The 22,741-nt window shown below is 41.5% G+C and overlaps 1 protein-coding gene across 7 annotated transcripts in view; it reads left to right on the forward strand.

Moving 5' to 3' along the window:
* fam131ba (family with sequence similarity 131 member Ba) overlaps positions 1-22,574 on the forward strand; it is an 82,189-nt gene extending 59,615 nt beyond the window's left edge. For 2 of the 7 annotated variants that reach the window (XM_022211403.2, XM_051955248.1), the window contains 8 exons: positions 3,194-3,290; positions 9,904-10,122; positions 11,724-11,864; positions 16,115-16,270; positions 16,360-16,532; positions 19,394-19,528; positions 20,422-20,559; positions 21,494-22,574. In XM_022211403.2, coding sequence (XP_022067095.1) covers positions 3,194-3,290; positions 9,904-10,122; positions 11,724-11,864; positions 16,115-16,270; positions 16,360-16,532; positions 19,394-19,528; positions 20,422-20,559; positions 21,494-21,724 — 1,290 coding nt within the window. In that variant the 3' untranslated portion in view covers positions 21,725-22,574. Of the gene's footprint in view, positions 1-3,193; positions 3,300-9,903; positions 10,123-11,723; positions 11,865-16,114; positions 16,271-16,359; positions 16,533-19,393; positions 19,529-19,917; positions 19,980-20,421; positions 20,560-21,493 lie in introns of those variants that run through there. The other 5 variants (XM_022211402.2, XM_022211404.2, XM_051955249.1 and 2 more) reach the window with 3 other exon arrangements.
* The last annotated feature ends 167 nt before the right edge of the window (positions 22,575-22,741 follow it).

Here is a 22,741-nt window from a genome sequence, read left to right on the forward strand (position 1 = left end):
TTTAAATGTATCCTCAAGGAATCCTCTAGGAACTACCCGGGAACCATCTAGGAACTACCCGGGAACCATCTAGGAACTACCCAGGAACCTACAAGGAAGTCCATCATTACTTCAACACATGAAGGTCAGTCCATCAGGAACATTTCAAGAACTTTGAATGAATCCTCAAGGAACCATCTCAGAACTTCCCAGGAACCTACCAGGAACCATCTACGAACCTACCAGGAACCATCTAGGAACTACCCAGGAACCTACAAAAACTTTGAATGTATCCCCAAGTGCAGTCGCACAAACCATCAAGCGCAATGACGAAACTGGCTCTCATGAAGACCGCCCCAGGAAAGGAAGACCAAGAGTCTCCTCCGCTGCAGAGGATACATTCATCTGAGTCTCCAGATTCAGAAATGGCAAGTTAACAGCAGCTCAGATTAGAGCCCAGATAAATGCTACACAGAGTTCTAGTAGCAGACACATCTCCACATCAGCTGTTCAGAGGAGACTGACCAATCAGGCCTTTATGGTCCAACAGCTGCTAAGAAACCACTACTAAGGAAAAGCAACAAGCAGAAGAGATTAGTTTGGACCAAAAAAACAAACATCAGGAATGGACATTAGACCAGTGGAGATCTGTGCTTTGGTCTGATGAGTCCAAATGTGAGATCTTTGGTTCCACCTGCCGTGTCTTTGTAAGACCAGAAAGGGTGAAAGGATGGTCTCTACATGCATGGTTCCACCGTGAAGCATGGAGGAGGAGGTGTGATGGCCACTGTTGGGGAATTATTCCAAACAGAAGGAACACTGAACCAGCATGGCTACCACAGCATCCTGCAGCGACATGACATCCCATCCAGTTTGGGTTTAGTTGGACCATCAACACACCTCCAGGCTGTGGAAGGACTATCTGACCAAGAAGGAGATGATGGAGATGACCTGGCCTCCACAGTCACCTGACCGAAACCCAATCCAGATGGTTTGGGATGAGATGGACCGCAGAGTGAAGGTAAAAGGACCAACAAGTGCTCAGCATCTCTGGGAACTCCCTCAAGACAGTTGGAGAACCATTTCAAGTTCTACCTCATGAAGCTCATCCAGAGAATGCCAAGAGCATGTAAAGCAGGAATCAAAGCAAAAAAATCTAAAATCTAAAACATGTTTTGACTTATTTCACACTTTTTGTTTACTGCATAATTCCATATGTGTTCATTCCTAGTTTTGATGCCTTCAGTGAGAATCCACAATGGAAATAGTCATGAAAATAAAGAAGAACCATGAATTGAGAGGGTGTGCCATTGCTAAAACACTACTTAGTGGTGTTGTTTCTCTGCCACTGCACTCAGTTTCTTCACATATGTCAAACAATGGCAGACAGAGTGGAGCATGTTAACTTTTACAGAAAAACTGCATTACAGAAGCATTATAACAAACAATATGTTGTGTTTCACGAACATGCTGTACGAAGCAGACGTGCAGCAACATTTCTACGGATGTCAGGCTGCACATGTAGACCCAATTCAAAAGTATAAGTTAAGCTCAATACAATAAGCCGTGTCAGAGTCGGAGCAGCAGGAAGTTCAGATCAGTGGGGAGACACTGATGCACCGTTGGAAGCAGTTTCTAGGTGTTTTTCTTGCTCCCGTCACATTTTTCCTCGCTGTAATCTAATGTTTCACTGCAATATAAAGTCCTGAACCTCTATGGAAACAGCACAACCACGACTAGAACTCATAAAAGTCTTCAGTGCAGTCTGACAAAGACGTGATGGCATAAATCACAAAAAAGAAAAAGCTGGATTTTCCCTTTAGTATTTAATTTACATAAACTGAAAAAAAGAACACGACGTACAGCATTTTCCTAGGTGCCCACAGGAAACCTGGAGCTACTCTACAAACAATAAATATTTAACCATGTCCATCCCCACCCCCATTTGTTCTTCTACTTTCCTCCTCCCTGATTTTTTTGTCATGCTGGTTGCAGCTGAGTCACTAACGGCTTCACAGTTGTGGAGCACAGAATTCTTTTTTTCTTTGGTTCTAGCAAACAGGTTTTTTTTACGAGAACGTTAAGGTGAGACATGTAGAACAGTGCATTTCATGAAATATTGTGATTTTAGGCTCAGATTTGGGTAAGTTTGATGCTGAAAACTTCTTTGTTTTTAAAGGTTTTGGCTCATAAATGGTGTCATACTGGCTTTTTTTTGTTTGAAAGACAGCATGCCTTTCAGACCTGCTGGCGGGCTTTGGGGTCGGGCTGCAAATAATGGCTTTTTCTAATATTCTCCATTAATCGATTAGTTGTTCAGTTTGTGTCTAAGATGATAAATGTGTTGTTTCATCCTTAAACCAACGATATTCGATTTGCTATTAGACAGGAGGAAAGACACCAGAAAATATTCACATTTTAGAAGCAGTTATTAGAGAATTGAGACGTTTATTAAAGAAATTACTCTAACTGATGAATTATTACAGTAGCTGGTGATTAATTTACCAGTTGACAACTAATCGATTGATCGTTGCGGCTCTATTTTGGCTTTCAGAGGGTTAAAGCTCCTTCCCCGAAGAAAAGTCTTTGAGTGAAGCAAGGAACATATTCTCTCATTATCACATAAACGTCTTCCGCTAAACTGTACCTGTATGAATAAAAGCATCAACTGACTGCTGTTTCCCTCATTTATCCATGCACTAACACAACTTAAACCACAGGAACACTCACAGTAACTGTTGATCCTCTGCTGTGCTGACTAAAGTCTCTCTGTTGCCATTTAAATTGGTTTCCAGTCACCATTTAAGCATTAATTTTTCCTTTCGCCACAGTGTATCGAGGATTCTTTTCTTTTCCATCAGTGATCCCTGTAAGCCATTTATAAAGTGCTCAAATAATTAACCCTCCTCTCTCATTCCCTCTATTACAACCTTCCTCCTCTATCTCCTCCAACTACTTCCTGAATCTTCAATCATCTGCTCTTTTCACCTCAATTTCTTTCATTCCATTTTCTCTTTCTTGCATTTATCTCTCTCATCTGTTCTTATTTTGTCATTTTCCGTGTCATGTTGAATTTTTCGGTCTTTTTAATCTTATCTGCACTGCCCCCCTCTTGCGTTTTTTATCCCCTTTATCCCCTCTTTTTCTCTGCTGTTGTTGCTCTCCATCTCTGTTCTTCTGTCTGCCCTCACTCCCCTCCCCCCTCTCTCTTCAGTTGTCCATGGAGGACACTACTTCCATTCTGCCTCGTCTCAAGAGGAAGCCCGCCAACACCTATGGGATCGGTGCCCTGGCTAAGTCCTCTCTGACAGGTGTGTCAGGTGTGTGTCTGTGCTACTAGATGGTAAAACAGCCCCCATGTTGCCTCCACACGCTCCACGGCGGGTCGAGGGTGAAGTCGCTGTTGAGCACCGACAGGGGCTGAACCTCTTTTTCCCCCCTGCTGTGCTAGAGATACTTTTCGGTTTTCTTTTATGTGTGATTCAGATGGTTTTCTGGCGCCACATTAGTGCAGCAGCCAAGTGATCAATGTGTGGTTTGGTTTGACAGCAATCAATAACTACTTCTGACAGAGCTGCCACAATATAAATGACCAGAAAATATCCGCTTCTCCAGTCATTAGTGTTGATTTTGATAGTTTGTTATCAATTTAGGTTGGAAGAAAACCAAACAATGCGTTCCTCTTTGCAGAATGCTTTTTTTCTTTGACAAACTTTTCTCAGAGGATGGTAGAGTGTGAAGCAGAAGTAGTCTGACTGGTTTAGTTAAACTAATGAGTCGAATTAAAGATTAAAATACATGTGCACATGCTTGAAAAATCATTCTGCAATGTGAACAAATCAGTTAAACTGTTTATACCACAACTGTGGAAAAAAGAACTCCTGAGTGGCTAAGTCCTTCTTCTTTACCTTAAGTGTTGAGCATTGTGCATGCTGTTCCTGATGTTTTTTATTTGCTCCTGTCACATTTTTACCCACTGTGGGTTTATTTTTCTCTGCAGTATAAAGTTCTAAACCTCTATTGTAACGGTACAACCATAGCTAGAAGTAGACAGAACTCACAGATGTTTCTGTGCAGTATGGCACAGTTATAATTTTACATAAAAAAAAATTCAAATGAAAAAAAAAGTATTTAACAAAAACTGATAAACCTGGGCTGCACAGTGGCCTAGTGGTTAGCACTTTCGCCTTGCAGCAAGAAGATCTCTGGTTCGAGTCCCAGCTTTCCTGGGATCTTTCTGCATGGAGTTTGCATGTTCTCCCTGTGCATGCGTGGGTTTTCTCCGGGTACTCCGGCTTCCTCCCACAGTCCAAAAATATGCTGAGGTTAATTGGTTACTCTAAATTGTCCGTAGGTGTGAATGTGAGTGTGATTGTGTGTCTGTATATGTAGCCCTGTGACAGACTGGTGACCTGTCCAGGGTGTCCCCTGCCTTCACCCGAGTCAGCTGGGATAGACTCCAGCCCCCCCCCCCATGACCCTAGTGAGGATAAAGCGGTGTATAGTGGATGGATGGATGGATGGATGAAAAACCTTGGAATCAACATGTGCCCTTCCATGGAGTTAAACAATGAGAATAAATGCAGACAAAAAAAGAAAAAAAGAAAGAAAAAAAGAAAAAAAGAAAAAAAAGAGAAAAAAAGGAAAAAAACAAACAACAAAAAAACCATGTGCCCACAGGTGTTACTAATACAGGGAAAAATAGTGGCTGTAGGTATTTTACAGCTTACTTTTTAATCTCAGATTTAGTGAGGTTACCCAATATAAAGCTATGTCAAAGACGATTGAAGAAAATATATTCAAGAAGTCAGAGAGAATCCAGTTTCAGTAAAGTTATAAACTCACGTCATTCCAGGCTGTCTGCCAGGCAGGACCTTTTTTTGTACTTTTCTTTTGCCAAATCTCCTAAAACAACCAGAGAGGACAGAACAGAAGTCCTTGGCCAGACGCACAGAGAAGAATTATACACCTTAAACCCACATCAATAAGGATGCCAAGGGATCACTTTGATTTAACTTAATAAATTCCAACATTTTTGTCTCCACAGCATCCTCTGAGATCAGTTTGTTTGTCAAAATCTCCATTCTGCCTCGACTTTCACTTGGTTTGTGCACTGCATGCAGGCCAAAGGACCATCTGACACACTTGAAGCAAACGTGGAAATTATCTTTTAAACTTAGCCACAAATGGCAGACTTCATAAACTGAACCTCGCCTCAACAGACAACTTCATCTTCGAGCAGGAGGAGGAGGAGGAGCTGGGAACCAACATGGCCGCCCCTGTGGGTGCCCCTTCCTCGATCACTCCCTACTTTCCCCTCTCTCCCATTGATATCAACAGCTGACGTCAATGATGGACACATTTCAGAGTCATTGATGGAAATTCAATCAGACCTTTTATTTCAAATAAACTAAAGTAAGTGGGACAGCTTACTTTAATTGCCTACTGAAGCATCTCCACAGGCGTGTTGGGACATGTAGCGTGTCTGTAATGTGGCGGTGCTGCTGGTGCTGGTGGTGGTCGTGAAGCAGTGGCTCTTTTGTGCAAGTGTCGTGACTACAAGTGGCCTCTTCTGTGCAAACTCTGGTGTTTTGTGCTTCAAACCGCAGTGCTCTGTGATGCCTGAGTGTAGCGCCTCCAAGTGTTTGTGGAAAAAAAAACAACAAGTGTCATTTTCTGTTGTGTCTGCTGAACTTTTTTATGTTCTGTCGGTATAATTTAACAGTGCATAGTATTATTTTTTGAGCCTTTGAATAGCAAAGACCCCCAACACCCTCCCTCATCCTCCATCCCCATTCTTTCCATTCCTATTTCCATCCCCAATTAGGCTCTGCAGGGAGTGTTTGATTTTCAAATGAGATTGGCTCTCTTTGTCTCAGGGGAAAACTGTTGATATTTATAACTCAGCCTGTAACTTGCCCCGAGGACCGGGGGAGCAACTTCCATAGCTCCGTCTCTGTTTATTCATGCCTGCTTGATTTTAATTTAATTTTTTATCGATCAGCTTCTCTGACTCAGTGAATATGTCCCTTGTTTGAATCCTATATTTGCATCTTAATTGGGCAGAGATTTGCCGGTGGACCCTTCTCCACGTTCTGTTTACACCTGAGGATTACTTTCTGCCGCTTCTCTTCGCCTCTGTAACACGTTTTTAATTACGTAACGTCTAATGAACCTCATTTATTCTGTTTACAAGGAGATGAGTAATGGCTTTAATTATTAATGTGGGGTTGTCAGCGTTTTAGATGTCATCCTCGTCCTTTTCTGTTCAAATCAGCAAACTCTCACGAGCACTCAGGTAACCGGGCCTGATGAGTCACCCGACGTCAGACCTGACCTAAGATTACTGCGTTCTGCACCGTTACATATAAACCACATAAATCAGTGAATGGACTTGGCGATTTAATGATTATTCACTGGAAAAAATGCCCCTCTCAAAACAAGGAAAAAAACTTATTTCAAGGAACTTTTACCTTGAAATAAGGGAAAAAAATCTGCCAATAGAACAAGTGAAAAATGGCTTGGTAAGATTTCTTGAAATAAGATATGATATTTAGAATACTGAGATCTTAAAATTAGCTGGGAAAACTTATTTTAAGCTAAATTTTACCAGGACTGGCAACTTTAGGTGTCTAAAAATAAGCCAGATATGCTAAAAAAAAAAAAAAAGTTCACTCAAAAATCGATTTTTGCTTTCATGTAACCTCCTATTTTGAAATGTCTTACCCCTCCTGTTGTCCTCATTTACAGGCACCAAAAATATTGTTTCCTTGTCTGAAAAAAATCACCCAAAAATCGGCAAATAAATCCCTCAAATTTCTGAAAATTTGCAAAACCTTCAGGAAGAAAATTCCAATAATTCCTAAAAAATGTTTTTTAAAAAAGTCTCCCAAATTTGGCAAGAAAATTCTTGTAAATATTTTCAAAAATTGAGTAAAAATTTACAAAAAATCCTAAAAATATCTAAGGTTATTACAAATATATCAGTAAAATTTCTAATATCGTCTTTAAGACCATTCACAAAAAAAAATCAACCAAAATCCAGCGACTTTCACGGGATTTTGGTTGATTTTTTTTTTTTTTGTGAATGTTCTTAAAGAAACATTTTTTAAAAACTTTTCTTTATTTACACCAAAAAACGTTCAAAAATGTGTCTCTTTTTTGTTTTTTTGTGTCATTTGTCTGATTTTTGTCATTTTGTGTCTCATTTTTGTTGGTTTTTTTGTCTGACTTTTGTCATTTGCCTCGTGTTTTTGTAGTTTTGTTTTCCAGAACTGTTGAAAATGTGGACATCAGAAGTTTCACTGTGAACATATATTTTTTTCACATGTTTTCAAACTTTAAGACGGGTCAGTTTGAGTCTCAGGACGACACGAGGGTTAAACTTATTTAGAGTTTTCTTGTAAAATTCAACTCAAAACAAGATAATTTCAAGATTGTTTGACTGAACAAGATAGAAATGAAACTTTTTAAGTGAATTTATCTTAACTCAAGGGGGATGAGACATTTTGACTAAAAATAGGAAGAATAGACTGGGTAAGAGTTTGAGTTTTTGCAGTGTATTCACCGGATTTCAGATTTCACACACGTAGGCAGTTAGATCACAGAGAGATTCATATGTCTGACCACAAAAACACTCTTTTTTTTTTTGCTGTGATAAGCGATCAGCAGACCTTCCAGTAAATCCTCCTATTTTTCCTCCTTAATTTCTTGAGTTCCAAGACTCAAACAGCAGAATAACCTTCTGCAGTCGACTGGCAGATAACATTTTTGAGCAAAAAACATCTTTTAAGAGGCAAAAAACCCACTCATTGCTTTGCAAGTTCACCTCTACGTGACACTCACCTTAATGGCGCGCTACACAATCCGTTACATCGTTTGCGATTCAGTGTGGAACTCTGGTTTAGGGACACAGCAGAGAAAATAAAAGAAATGCATAAAAATAGCTGGATGTCCATTAAGGAAAACAGAACATTCCAAACCATTAGAAAAGCAGAATAAATTCGGCTTTAGAGCGGCATAAATGAGCGCTAGCTTTCTCTTTTTTGCCAACAATGATGAAACTAAAGTTGTTTGAATTAGAACTGTAGAAATGAATGGATTAGTTATTGACCATTACATCAGTTCTATACTACTCTGATAATCAGTTAAGAGTACATTTTTAAAGAAAAAAATTATTTTATTGCAGTTTCTTAAATGTGAATATTTTCTGCTTTCTTTCCTCCTCAATGACCGCAAACTGAACGTCTTTATAGCAAAAACCGATCAATGTATTATTTTTTTCTACATTTTATACAACTGATCGATAAAAATAATCTACAGGTTAACATCCCATCATTTGTTGCGGTTTCAGTTTGAAGAAATTTTACTGAAACCATCACTGAACTAAACCAAAAGGGAGAATTCTGCCTATATATGAAGTGAGAGATCCACTGTAACGGCAGGTGGATGTTTTCCCACATTTGGTCAGTTAGCTCAGAAGAGACATTACAAATAAAAAAGTTATCATTATTCTGATTTAATTACATCAAAAAGTCAAATATAAGTAAAGTAATATATATTATATCATCTCTCCTGTTCGTTAATCAGTCGGTGAGATTGTTGCCTCACATGTGTCTGCCTAATTCTGAACCGTCAGCATCAGTGCTCAGATTTGTAGTCTTGACCCCTTAAGGTGCCGGAGAGAAAAAGCAGTCGGCATGGCCACTATACGTGGAAACAGACAGACTCACAAACATAGACTGTATATATAAAGATGGACGTAGCATCTGGCTCCAGAATTGAAGCCAACCCGGAAGTGTCAAAAACTTGCAATATCACGCCGTCCGCTGGGGTTGGCTCCAAAAAGCTTTTGCTCCATAGACCCCAATTCATTTTTAGAAAAAATAAAAACTGATAGACTGATGTTCTACAGCTCAGGATTTTTTTCCCGTTAGTTTTCATGGTTAAAATGAGAGATCAGGTGGCCGATCTTAAAATAAATCAATACTGAATTTTAAATAAATTGTTAAAGTTGGCGGAGCCAGGGGGCGTGGCTATACTTGATAGACAGCAACAGAAGCCTCTGCGGTAAAATGTGGGCGGGATAAGAGAGTCCTCAGCCAATCCTGCCCCTAGTTTCTCTCCGGTCCAGTCTGTTTGATGATGCTTTTTACGTCACTGGCTCCAAAAAATCCAAAACGGCGACCAGGAAGTAGCAAAATCCAGGCTTCATTTTCTCGGCGTTGAAACCAACGGGTGACGTCACGGTTAGTTCACGCCTGCTCACAAATACCGGTAACCATTTAGTAAAACACTGCTGATCAATTAGAGCACGTCTGATATCTGTAAAACATTCCATCCTTGTACTGAACCAAAGAAGTCGATCCCCTAGTTATGATAGCTACCAAGTCTGCTCACATGAGATACTCTCAGCTCCGCTAACAGAAGTTTAAAAGCAGCAGGCTACAGGTCAGTGTATTCAACGAACCAGTACATTTTAAACTGCTTTTCAGCAAGTTATAAAACCCCCAATGACACAGGAATCCTCAGAATACCAGCTAGTGCGACTGCTGTTTAACTGAGCAACTTTAAACGTGTTTACGACAATCAGCAGGTCCAGTAAAGAAAATCAGAGAACAAACAAATACAGACTTACGCTGACAATCCCCACAAACCACCATATACACTAAATAAGGAAAATAGTTCTCATCCTCGCTCACAAAACTACCTAAATCCATCCATACCAGTTCATTTATCCCCCCTCCATCAATCTCTTCTAAACAGATCCTCTGCACCACGACGTTCCTCATCGTCATTCTTCTTCCCCTTCGAGCCTCAGCTGGAGGCGTAGCCAACAGCAGAGGCCAGAAGTAGTTTTGACAGTGTGTGTGTTTGTGTGTTGCTGGTCTGCCCCTCCTCCTGCTGCCCTCATACCTGTTGAAGGTGTGACTCGCTCCATGAAGGACAAGGTGACCAAGCCCACTGCCATGGCCCAGGGTCGGGTCGCCCACATGATCGAGTGGCAGAGCTGGGGCAAACCATCTGCAGGGCCGATGGGGGGCGCGGGACACACCAACCTGCAGAGGGAAAAGGAGAGGAGGATGGAGAACGACGCCTACAGCGACCTCAGCGACGGAGAGAAGGAGGCTCGCTTCGCTGCAGGTGAGCAAACACCTGAGCAACATTCAGACAGGTCCCGGTCACACGCTGGTCAGTTCACTGGTCATTCACATAACAAAAGCAAAAGTTTGAGCACATTCTGAAATAATGAATAGCCCTGTTTTTGTCGGCTTTAACAGGGTCAGGATATAACTGTGGGACTTTTTGTATCATAGTTGACATTTTTGCTAGCCTAGCCGTGCTAGACAACCCACGGCAACGAATTTAATCCTCTGCCAGGGTGGGTCTAGTTACCCTCCATAAGGCTCGAGGCTGGATTCTCCTAAAACTGGCCGGACCAATCACCATGAAGTGTAGAGTCAGAAGGCGGGCGTAACTAAGTGACGACAGAGGCGCGACGATTCTGACAGAAACAACCGGAAACAACTAGCCTAGCTGTGCTAGACAACCCACGGCAACAAATTTAATTCTCTGCCAGGGTCGACAACAAAAACGACAACAGTCGTTGAGCTCCATTAGCACCGACTCTGAATAATCTTTCTGTTAACATGTCTGTAATATACTTGAGCTTCACCCATTGACTGTATAAATAAGGCTTCACCGAACTGCCGCATCCTCTGATTTCCGGCGCTCCAGGAGCCTATTCGTTGCGCTGATTGGTTGTATACCTACCCAATTGCTGCAGAGTGATTTGATAGACAACCTTTTAGCCCGCCTCCCTCCCTGTTGAGCGTGCCTAGACCCTTGTGCCTTCAGAAACATGGCTCTAGCAGGGCTAGGCTACATTTTTGCTGTTTTCAGGTCTAAAACCAACATGGCCGCCTAAAACCAAACACCACATGGCATTTTAGAGAAAGATTCTTCTAAATATTATATATACACAATTAAAAATGAAAGTTATTTATAAAGATATTGTTGTAAACCTGTTGACTACTTTATATTAAATAAGTCAGAAAACCTTGGAGTCTTCCAGTCTTTTCTTCAGGAGGAAATGACATCATGTGGAGCAGGTCATGTGATCTGGAATTAACACACTTCCTGGAGAGGAGTTTTTGGAACGGGGAACTTAGTGGAAAGGGATTTCTCAGACACAGATACAATTTGTTGTTTTCCATATAAAATTTGATATATTATTAAGTTCTGTTCTTCCCCCTATTTTCCCATATTTATCTCCTCCCTGCTCGGTGTAAACACTGCATGCAATTCAGCCGAAAAGTCTCTGAATTTTTTTCATGTGACTGTTGCTGATAGCTGAGTCATTAATAGGATCCGAGTTGTGCCAGGATCACAGAATTTTTTGTTTTCTTACAGAATTTAGTGGCAGCAAACATTTTATTATAGGCAGATTTTTAAACAACATGTTTAAAATGAAGTGATTTTGATGAAATGTCTCTTCAGATTTGGTTACTTTCCACTTCCTGTCTCACATGAGCAGTTCAAGGACCACTGGAAAGCAAAAAGAAATACAGTGTGGATAATACTGTAAATGGTTCCCAGATGTTACCTTCTATTTGGAGGTTGCACAATTTAAAGATTCCCCAACCCCTGTAGGGGAACCTTTAAATTGTGCATTTTAAGTGCTACATGCTGCATTTGCCGCCTCTCAGCTAGCACTAATGCAACCTTTACTTCTTCCCTCTCAGGCATCATGCAGCAGTTTGCCATCTCTGAGGCGACTCTGTTTGGCTGGAACTCGATGGACGGGGAGAGTATGGGAGCCGGCTCCAACCAGGGCAGCGTCGCTCACCTGAGTGAGGTCAACCAGGAGAGCATCACCAGCAGAGGTAAGGGTGCTCCCAGAAATCTATACAGAAAGAGAAAGAAAGTGTCGTAGTGTTCATTTAACACACTGAAGCCTATGTGCATAAAACACCAACACAGATAAAGCAGAGCAGACACTGGATTCTCACCACAGTGTTGCCAAGCGTAAGAGCTTCAAACGTGTCTCGCACTCAGTCATATGTCTTTGGAGCACACAGTAAACTGTTATACGTTCTCTTCTGCATAGATTCGAGTCTTGCTTCAAACTGAAAACAGCCACTGAGAGAGTTATTCTCCCAACCAGCAGTAAAGGGCTTTTGGAGGGCAGAAACACAGCTGCACATTTCAGCCTTTCACTCCTACCGGGCACTCTCTCAAAAACTTCTAAATGACAAATCCAGATGACAGCCTGTCGTTTTTCAGATACCAGAGCACGATCTGATGTGGAACCGGAGATAGAAGACCACGGCCACACCAGCACTGAAACATCTACCTCTGTGTTTCAGCCTCTATATGACACACAAACACTCTCACGTCTGAATTATACCTTTTTTAAAATCCTCGGTTTATTTGCATGTTTGGGAAGACATGATCCCACGTTTCAGATTGCACCACGACACGTGAATGGAGCCGAGTGCAACTTTTGAGGGCATGAAGGGTGGATTTTTTTCCCCCTCATGTCCTGCTTTGTGCCGCTCCAGTTTCACTCCAGTAAAGCTCACATCATGAGCTCAATGCAGAATCTGCAAAGCTCTGTTTTTATTTCCACCGGTTAAGTTAGAGCTACATGTGGAACTTTTTTCCTTTTTGAAGCGAGCAGTAAGAGATTTGTATAGAGTGGAGGGAAATTTGAATTGAGCAATATTGAGCTGAGTGCTGTCGGGGGGCTACGAGAACGTTCAGAGAGCGCAGTACTCCACCAAGGCTGCTCAGTCGTATCATTAGTTTAGTAAGTTCTGATAAATCCTCAGTGGTGGATTTGTTGTAGGAATGCAATCGTGATCGTCAGCAGGCGGCTGAAATAGTGTTCACTTGTTGTCATGGTTACAGTGACGCCGTGCCGCTATCTGGCAATGATACAGAAATCTTTAACCAATCCGTGGATCCAGACTATAAGCTGCATCACTGCCAAAATCTAATCACTTGGTCCTTGTGTCATTTCTGACCTTACCTGGAAATTTCATCAAAGTCTGTCAATCCATTTTTGAGTAATGATGCTAACAGAGAGACAGACAGACAAACCAACGCCGAGGCTCAGTAAAAACGGACGATTTAGGTTTGGTTAGCGCAAGCAGCTACCAGATTTGTAGCTTAATCCTTCTGTGTCTGCACAGTTTAAAAGGCATTCTCTGATATTTGACTGATGACTAAAGTGTTTTGTCTTTTTTGTCGAGATAATATGTAAAGCAGTAGTTTAAGTGAAGTTTTCTCCGGCTTCCTCCCACAGTTCAAAGCATGCTGAGATTTATTGATGATTCTAAATTGTCCATAGGTGTGAATGTGATTTCTTTGCCTCTCAACATAGCCCTGTGATAGACTCCAGCCCCCCCATGACCTTAATGAGGACTAAGCGGTGCATAGATAATGGATGGATAGTTTGAGTGGACAGAGTTTCTTATTTTCAAGTACAGAGAAAGTTATCCGTTTAGAAAATTATCTATATTAGTGCAGATCATCTGTATTCATATAAGAGCGACAGAAAGAGGATTTAACTTGGTTTAATAAAACAAAAACTGTGGGTTGGTGTTTTGAGTCTCAGGTGGTAAGATGTCCGGTTTGTTGAGTTGCACATCAGATGATAAAGAAAAGAAGGGAAGAGAGCAATTTGCTCAGACGAGATTAGCAAACTCAAGTCGACCTCTCAGGAACGCCCACACAAGCTCATGAAAGTCAGAACTAAAAAACTTTGTGGCTGCTTTTCTGACTTTTCTGCCCCTCGACTTGCACGCCGCTTTCATTTGTACTCTGCGAATTGATTCTTTTTTAGTTCTTGCTGGTGTTTAGCAAAGCAGAGCGCCGTCCAAACCCTGAGGGACCCTGTAGGTTAGCACAAGGACTTAGCCCTGCTCTCATTAACACCACCATATGTGCTCTGCTCGGTGCTTTATCTAGCGTGAACACCAACACACACATGTGCGATACACACAAACACACACACTGCAACGATTAAAAAGCGACTTAATATCCGCATTAGGACTAAGGGGATGTTACTGTGAGTGTTTGGCCCCTCCATGGGTCGGCTCTATCATAACACCAGCGCTGAAGATCAGCTAATTACACTCCAATTAAACTCTGTGCTGCTTTTGGCTGAGGTCAGGTTTATCCTCCGTGTGTCTAAGAGCATTATAACGATGCTAGTTATGGCTCAAACGGTTTAATTTACGCGTCTTCTTCACCGTCTTCACCCTTCAAAACGTGTCAACATTACATCATGTGTGAGGCGCCGTTCCAAACTACGTCTCCTTTAAAAATCTGGCAAAAATAAGACGCTGTGAAGGAACTCTGCATGCCTCGGTGCAGCCGTGAAGCAATCACAGACTGAGCTGAGACTAACGGTCACATGGCAAAAATTTCATGATTCTTAGATTGAACTGCAGGCCGTGTGTGACATCTGAAAAACTTGCCATTAAAATCAGGTGAGAATTTGGCAACAAGAGTGACACAATATGGAAAAAAGTGAATGCTGTAATGTTCAAAAAAACTACAATAAAGTGACAACAAGAAGTTTTACCAAACTTGGACCGCCCGGTGACAAAAATGACCCCTGTGACCTTGAAAATGAGGTCACGGTCACCAAATGTGAACTTGACCTGTGTCTTGTTATGGTAGACCTGTGTACCAAATATGGTGAGGCTACATCAATATTTTATCGAGTTATCGCACGGAAACCAAAGTGTTACAGACAAACACGCAAGCAAGCAAGACCATGCAGCTGAAAACAATACCTTCCGGCAAACGCAGTTTTGCCGGGCGGTAATAACAGCAACTAACTGTTAAGTGCTCCTCTCCTGGTCATTTCTTCGCACTTGTGTTTTAGGAAACAGTATCACCACAGCATGATGAAGCCAGGTTTGGCTTATTAGTTTATTTAAAATGTGATGTTTTCCATCACAACATCAGCTGACAATGGAATTTAATCACACTGCATTCATATAAACCATGTTACTATTAATGTTTATTGAATGTTTGGGGCACTGATTTGCCCTGTATTCATGACCTTTTCTCATATTCTTTGTATACTGATGTAAAAGAGAATATTATTTGTCAGAATTTAACGTTGTTTTTATTATTTATGGAGAGCTTATTGCATCTGAATCATCAAAAATCTGAAGTGTCACTTCTGTAAATGCAGTAAAAAGTGTCAGTTATGGTCAGACACTGAGAAAGAACAGGTGACACTTTGGAAAAAATACAGATATCTGACATGGACGTTATTTACCTTTTTGGCTTGTTATTTTTCAGTAAATGTGTAAATTAAAACTTCTATTTATGACATTATTAGTTATTATCTGTAATTGAATAAAACGGGGAAAAACTGTAAAACGCTAAAAAGAAACACCATATTTTAGATAACAAGATATATGTACTTTCTTTCAAATAATGGCTTATATCTGCAAAATAGTACTTATGATGATTTAATTTGATCATTTTCACAGTTAAATGTTGATGTTAGACGCTCCCCTGACTGTTTGGAAATGTACGGATGTTTTATTATTATTATGATTATTATTATTATTAATTTTGGCATATTTTTTAAAAACGTATTTACAGTTAAGGCGTAAATTAACGCTTTTTCTGTTATATTGCGCGACAAGTTCACAGTGTTGAGCTTCTTTCTCACAACAAATGGCCGGACGTGCTTCTGTTTAACTCTGACCTTTAGGGAAATGAGCTTTCATGTGAAATGATTTGATTCTGCCTCAGGCCTTCCCACGATCAAAACGAAAAGGCTGCGGCACATATTTATTTTTCAGTCCAATTATCTGCTAAGATATCTTGATAACTGAAAAGGCTGAGGCAGCTGTATTAAACCCATTAAAGTCGTGTCTTTTCAAATGAAGCCAGCTGCTGAACCTTGAATTTTGTTCCTTCAATTTCAATGTTCCAGAAACTGATGGAATCATCAGAGCTCCTGCCGAGTTTCCAGCTTGCTCCTTCTTTTTCTCCATTTATCCCTGCATCATCCCCTCTCCGTCCTCTGTTTCTTTCTCCTTTTGAACTGTCTGCATTTTCATTTCTCACACCTCCCACCTGTCTGTGCTTTGCTGTACAGACCAGGTGCTCCACCACTCCTCTGCCGACGTCTGGCCTCACACCTACGTCTCCCAGGGCCTGTACTGCCTGTCATCTTCTGACGCCTGGGACCCAATCACCAGCCAGCCCTCGGGGGTGGCCTCACCCGCCGCAGGCTCCTACATCATGGCTGCCGGTGATGATTTATTACTCGTTTCTTGTAGTCTTTAAGCGCTAGCCCGCATCTCTGAGCGGCAGGTACGAGGTGTGCTATGGCTGTTGCAGGTGGCAGCAGTGGAGCAGGGGGAACACCTGGTGAGGGCTACGAGGGAACGGTCGGCAGTTACCTTCAGCAGCACCACGCTCAGCTCGCCCTGCAGCAGCAGAGTCAACTCCAACAGCTCCAACAGCTCCATCATTACCAGCAGCAACAGTTCCTGCAGTACCAACAGCAACAGGTGAGTGGTATGAAGGTCTGCTCAGGAGCTTTTAGACGAGGACAAGGAGGATGAATGCACCTCAGGTGAACGTGTCCGTCTGTATGATGGTTCAACTTGCTGTCTGGTGTCACAGTAACCTGAGAAACAGAGACAAGAAGTTACAGCGTTTGATCACGCAGTCCTCGACAATGACTCAGGCAACAACCAATGTTTATGATACTAATGAGTAGTCTTTGCCTTATTTTAAGCTACGATCCACAACGTTTAGCTGTGTGATTAGACCAGGGGTGTCAAACAAAACCATCTACCAGAGAGTTTAGTAAAGTGTAAAAATTACAGCCAAGACATTAACTTCAGTTTGTAAAACTATACACTTAAAATAATTCCTAGACTGTGAGAAGTTGTTTTGATCATAAAGTAACATATCATAATGCTCATTGTTCTTTTCTCATTTTGTCTCATTTATGTAAAATTTTGTCTTGTTCTTGTTGTTTATGTTCTTTATCTGTCTCACTTTTATCGTTTGTCTCATGTCTGTGGTTTTGGATTTCCTTTTTTGTCATTTTGTGTTTTGAATTATTCATTGTTTTGAGTATCATTTTTGCCATTTTGTTTCTGCTTTTGTCATTTTTGTCTCATTTGTATCCGTTTTTTGTCACTTTGTAACTTTTTTGTCTCATTTTTATTGTTCCGTGTCATTCGTGTCATTTGTGTCTCTCACTTTTCAAGATTCAAAATATTTATTGTACCCTTAGGTAAATTCAGTTTACAGTGAGTTAGTTCTCTCATATTGTAACACACCTAAAAACAACACAAGACAAGACAAAGTGACGACAGTGCTGCGGCTAAAAGAACAAAGAAGATGGCCCCAAAGTAAAAGCAAGATAAAAATTAAAAACATAGTAAAATAAATAAATAAATAAATGAATTTAAAAAATGACTGAAAATATGTCAGACCAAGCTAGCTAAAAATGTGCCATCCATGAGATTAAGATGAGAGAAGCAATTCAAGAAGTAACTCTATCAGTTATATTTCAGTTTCTCTCATTTGTTGATAGCACAGATTGCTGCTGGTACAAAGCTGTTTTTGTAACGTTTAGTTTTACAGGCGGGTACCCTGAACCTCCGACCTGAAGGGAGCAGCTGAAATTCACTGTTAAGAGGGTGGGAGTCATCTCTTACAACAGAGTTAGCTATCCTCTGTAACTGTTTGGGGTGAAGCTGAGACTCTCCAATCAGCTTGCTGGACCATTTAACGATTTGGTTTGAACAGTTTTTGTTTTTTAAGGACACATTTCCAAACCATGAAACAAGACAAAAAGATAAGATTTTGTCGTTGTGTGTCTCATTTGGTAATATTTTGTCTTTTTCAAAGGAAAATACTGCATCGTTCAGTTCCATATGTGACTAAATGTGTTTCTTTGTAGACACTGATCTGTCAGTTGTAATGTGTAAATGATAAACTGAGGCAGAATATTGTTAAAATTGAAATAATTCTTCTGAACAAACTTCAGGTTCTTCATAATGTTTTAGGAAAAGATCATTCTTAAATGTGAACATTTTTAGAATGTACTTTTTTGCACTAAAACAAACTAAAAATCTGGAGTTGTGGTTATTTATAGGTTGTTATGATTTTACTGCAGATCAAACTGGGCTGAATGTGGCCCCTGATATGAAATGGATTTGACACCGCTGTATTAGACTATGTGGCGGACAGCAGCAGGATGTGGTGTTCAGACTGGTTGGATTCAAAATAGAAAACACAGATGCTGCCAGGCGCTCACGGACTCAAAGCACCTTTACTGATTGGTCCGGCACCGACTGTTACATAACTGAGCATCAGGTCTTCTGTGAGCTGCTTCATTTACATGTTTCTGCTCCTACAACAGCTGCTTCTGCTAACAGACGCCTTGTTTCAGGTTTCCACAGCAATATTTCACGCATTTGATGGGTGTAGATCAGCTGCCGACTTTCAGCTCTCAGGCTGCTGAAAGCTTTTCTGCAAATGAAGTGAGTCACGATGAACTGTGACACCTGGAGACTTTCTCAGCTCCGCTGGCTGCTCTTGCATTGGTGCATTTTCAGAGCTCATTAAATAACTGTGAGTTATAAAATAATAACTTGAAAAGGTCAGGGACTGTGTCTCGGAAAAGGTGTACTGATCCGCGACCACAATGGATATGAGCTTGTTAGCTTTACTGTGTGGATTATACGGCTTCCCTTGAGAAGGAGACTGTTTAATGCATCACATTACATTCATAATAAAACCTTCCAATCAGTCAGTCAGTTTTCTGAGCATCAGTCCAGAGACATTTCAGCCCTGTTCCCTGCAGCACCATCCATGACTCACAATTTAAACAAGCATTAAAAGTAGATGCAAAGCTGGAAGGAAGTGAATAACATCAGCGATATATGACTATGCTATTTTTATTTTTTAGAAAACAATGCGGAGAAAGGTGCTCCAGGTAGTTTAGAAAAGATGTCCTCACAGTTCAGCTGAAAGTCTGTTGAGTGAGTCACTAAAGGCTGCTTGGTTGGGCTGGGCAGCAAAGAATCGTTTGCATTTTACACAATCTGGATGCTGCAAAGTTTATTTTTCACAATTTTGTGAGTGTTTTTGATGAAATCTCATGAATTTTAATTTTGTTGACTGACTGGATGAATCTAAAGTAACACTTGTTTCAGTGCTTTCCTGCTTTCACATGTAATTTGGGTGACTCTGTAAACATTCTTTATAAACCTGCTGATGGGTTTGGGGGGGCTTTGAGGGTTAATCAACAACCAAAGAGGGCTTTAAGAATGAAACGTGTGGCTGTTAGCGGAGTGACTGGGGCAGATCAGAACCAAACAATCACTCTGTTTCTTCTTTCTGCGTACAGTCGATGGAGCACAGGCTACACAGTGCCTCCCATTCCCTCCAAGCCACTCCCAACAGCACCATCCACAGTCTCGGTCCTCCCACCCATCCTCGGCTAGCCGACCTGTGGGGAGCAGCACAGGTCGAGGCGCACCAGGTAGGCACTCGCCTGCTGAATCCAAATGATGGGACTACAGACCTTGCGGACTGGATGACGGTTTAATATGTTGTGACAGAGTAGCTATCGCAGTCTGCAAGGACACAGGAGTGTGTGGCTGCTTATACAGTCACAAGGATAGGACTCTGTCTTTAGTCACTAACACAGAGTGACTAAGAGAACACAATCATTCGAGCCATGACAGCATGCCTGTTGCTACTGTGGGAAGCTAAGGTTCACGTTGTTCTGTCCCATCTGTCAAAGGTTGAAAGAAAGCTTATATCTTGTTAATAATCTGCACCAGAAGAGCCTTTGATTGTCTTTTCATTCTGCTTGGCACTGATCTCTGCTAATTCTTCATCTTGTGGATCTGGGTTTGTTTCTACCAGCAGGCCTATTTAGCACACATCTGTAGTGCAGTGAATGATGAACTGCCAGGGAAGTCGGCAAGGTAGGAGACAGGGTGGAGATCTGCATGGAGCACTCCCAAAAGTCTGCATGACAGCCTGAAGTGGACTGGATGAATTTTGAACACAGACATCTGTGAATCAGCCTGGTTGTCAGAGTGGCATGCCACAAAGTCCGCAAGTTTACAACTCTAGGCATTTGGATTCAGCATCCGTGACTGTTGTACCTTCCTGAGTGTTTGTCTTTTCTCTCCGACGGCCTGCAGAGGAAAACCAAGCTGGGTGTGGACAGAACAAGTCATAACCCGCTCCTCCATCTTCCTTCTTTCTCTGTTGTGTTTGTCTTTTTTCTCTGTTGCTTGGTATCAGGGTTTACTGCAGCTCAAGTGACGGATTGATTTCAGTTAAATACATTAGAATGCCAGGTTAAAGTCAGTGCAGCAGAATACAACACGCCGTTCAGTCAGCAAACTTAACTGGTTGCAGGTGGAGATTGTTGGGCAGCTGAGTGCACAGATGGCAGAGATGGTCGGAGGAGTGGTGGAGACGGTGGGAGAGGAGCCGGAGCCCGAGTCCGAAGGCATCCCTGAGCAGCATGAAGAGGAGGATGAGGAACTGACGAAGGTGAGTTACAACTAAACTCTGGCCTAAAATCATTTTTTCAAAGAGATTTCAAAAAGATGGCACAGTTACATCGTATCAGTGGGAGCAACGTGTACAGATGTGAATAAAAGTTTACAAACACTTCATTTTCTGTGATGGAATCATCGATCTATCGCAAATAAACAACCCTGCATTTTGTTTTTTGACAGATTCACGATAGGTCTGCTGGGTCAATACAGCAACTCAAACTTGGTAGCGTAAAGATACTCGAAAGCGTGTGGAACTCTGCACACACATGCAAAGCAAGCAAATCTTTTTGTGGTCTCTTGGCGTTTTGGATGGCGTTAGTCGTTGCCTCTTTTCACTTGACGTTTCCGATGATGAGGAGGCAGTGGATGGCTCGTTCCTTTCGGCTTCTTGCCATTGTTTGTACAGAGGAAAATCTCGTTTCAAACGTGTGAGTAAATTTTAGGAACTTTTACACATACGCACCGACTTGGTTTGGCTCCGATTCAAAGTTATTCCAAACACCGCTAATTGTTAGGAAGGAGTCTTTTGTTGCGTAGCCTTTTCAAAAATAAGTGTTGTACTTGAGAGTACCCCATGTATTCGCAGATTTTTGTGACAAAAACGGCAGTAATCGTTCACCGCGACGCTTTCTCGGCTGCATGCCATTGTTGTTTGGACTACATGGACTTCAAGGTCGATTTGTTTGTGCGTCACATCCGTGTTACGCTGATTGGTTCTTTCTCGTTCAAGCTGCATTCGTTAGCCCCTCCTTTTTGAAATCGTCTCCTATCATCACAATGCCAGACTGCCTTTATTTGTATTTATATTAATACATAAATAAAGTCAGTCTGGATTTTCCAGGCAATTAAAGCAGAGCCTCGCTTTCCTGTGACCCAGCGCAGCATCTTCAACGACCTTTTAAACACTCGCTTTTCTGTGTTCTCAGGTGGAGGAGGTAACATTAACCCTGGAGCCAGAACCGTGCTCTCTGACACCGTCCCCGCTGAGGGAGGACGCCCCTTCCACCAGAGGTTCAAGCCCCGGACTACTAGCACAGACCACCGAACCCGTGGCAGAGAGAATACCGTTCGACGTCACGCCCTGCGTAGTCCAGTCGTTGGAAGAGAAGGACGAAGAGGCGGAAGAGGGCTCCATCGTTGTTGTTGCGACCAACTGAATCATACGATCACAAAAAGACCTACAAAAACAGGAAATGAATACTCCAATAATCAATCAAGCTATTATCCCAATCCCTCCCTGTCCCAAATATTTACCTACTTTGAGCCTAAGGAAAGTGAGATGGAAATGTGGGATGTAATGTACACAGACTAAACACCTAATTTAGTACGGGGAAAAGTGGACTATGAAGAATTGATGCTTATGCAGATGAGAGACTTGAACTCAGTGACTGCTGATCAACAGGAAGTTTGGACCAACTGGACCAAAGAATCAGAACTGGAGACGAATGGACGGATGTGAGATTCTCAACAAAAGACGAAGAAGGTAGGACAAGAAGAACAAAGAAAGGGCCTATTTAAAAATTCAGTGCAATACAACAAACATGGACACCAACAGGGTTTGCAAATAATTCAGAGCGCTCGCTTCAAGTCGCTTTTAGCATCAGAAGTAGGCGTTTCTGCAGAGCCACAAATACCCGGTGGGAGAGCTGCTTGGTTTGCTAATTAGTGTGTTTTGGTTTGACTGACGGCTTAGCCGGTCTTGATGAGGTAAACCCGGTGTAATCTGAAAAAGAGCGACCTGAGCCGTGCACTCGAGGTTATTTGCAAACACATGATCTGGACACAACCAAAAGAAAGTGCATGCTTTTTAACAGTGACCTAGCCCTAACAGTATAACACAGTATACAAAGTAATGATATATCAAATTGCCTTTTATAATAAAAGACAAAAATCCAGTAAACTGATATGTATTTGTATGAATGTAAGACTGTATGTATGTATAGTATGTATGTTTGTATGAATGTAGCTTTGTTTGTGTGTAAAAATATATATATTCTGGGAAACTAACTCCTCTGGTGCTGTTCTGTTCCAAATGTCCTGCAAAATCACACACATGCACTGCAAAAACTCTAAATCTCACCAAGTCTGTTTGTCTTATTTTTAGTCAAAATGTCTCATACCACTTGATTTAAGATAAATTCAGTAAAGAAAACAGACAAGTGACATTTAAGCAG

The sequence above is a fragment of the Acanthochromis polyacanthus genome, chromosome 11 (genome assembly GCF_021347895.1).
Source record: "Acanthochromis polyacanthus isolate Apoly-LR-REF ecotype Palm Island chromosome 11, KAUST_Apoly_ChrSc, whole genome shotgun sequence".
Classification (NCBI taxonomy): domain Eukaryota; kingdom Metazoa; phylum Chordata; class Actinopteri; family Pomacentridae; genus Acanthochromis; species Acanthochromis polyacanthus.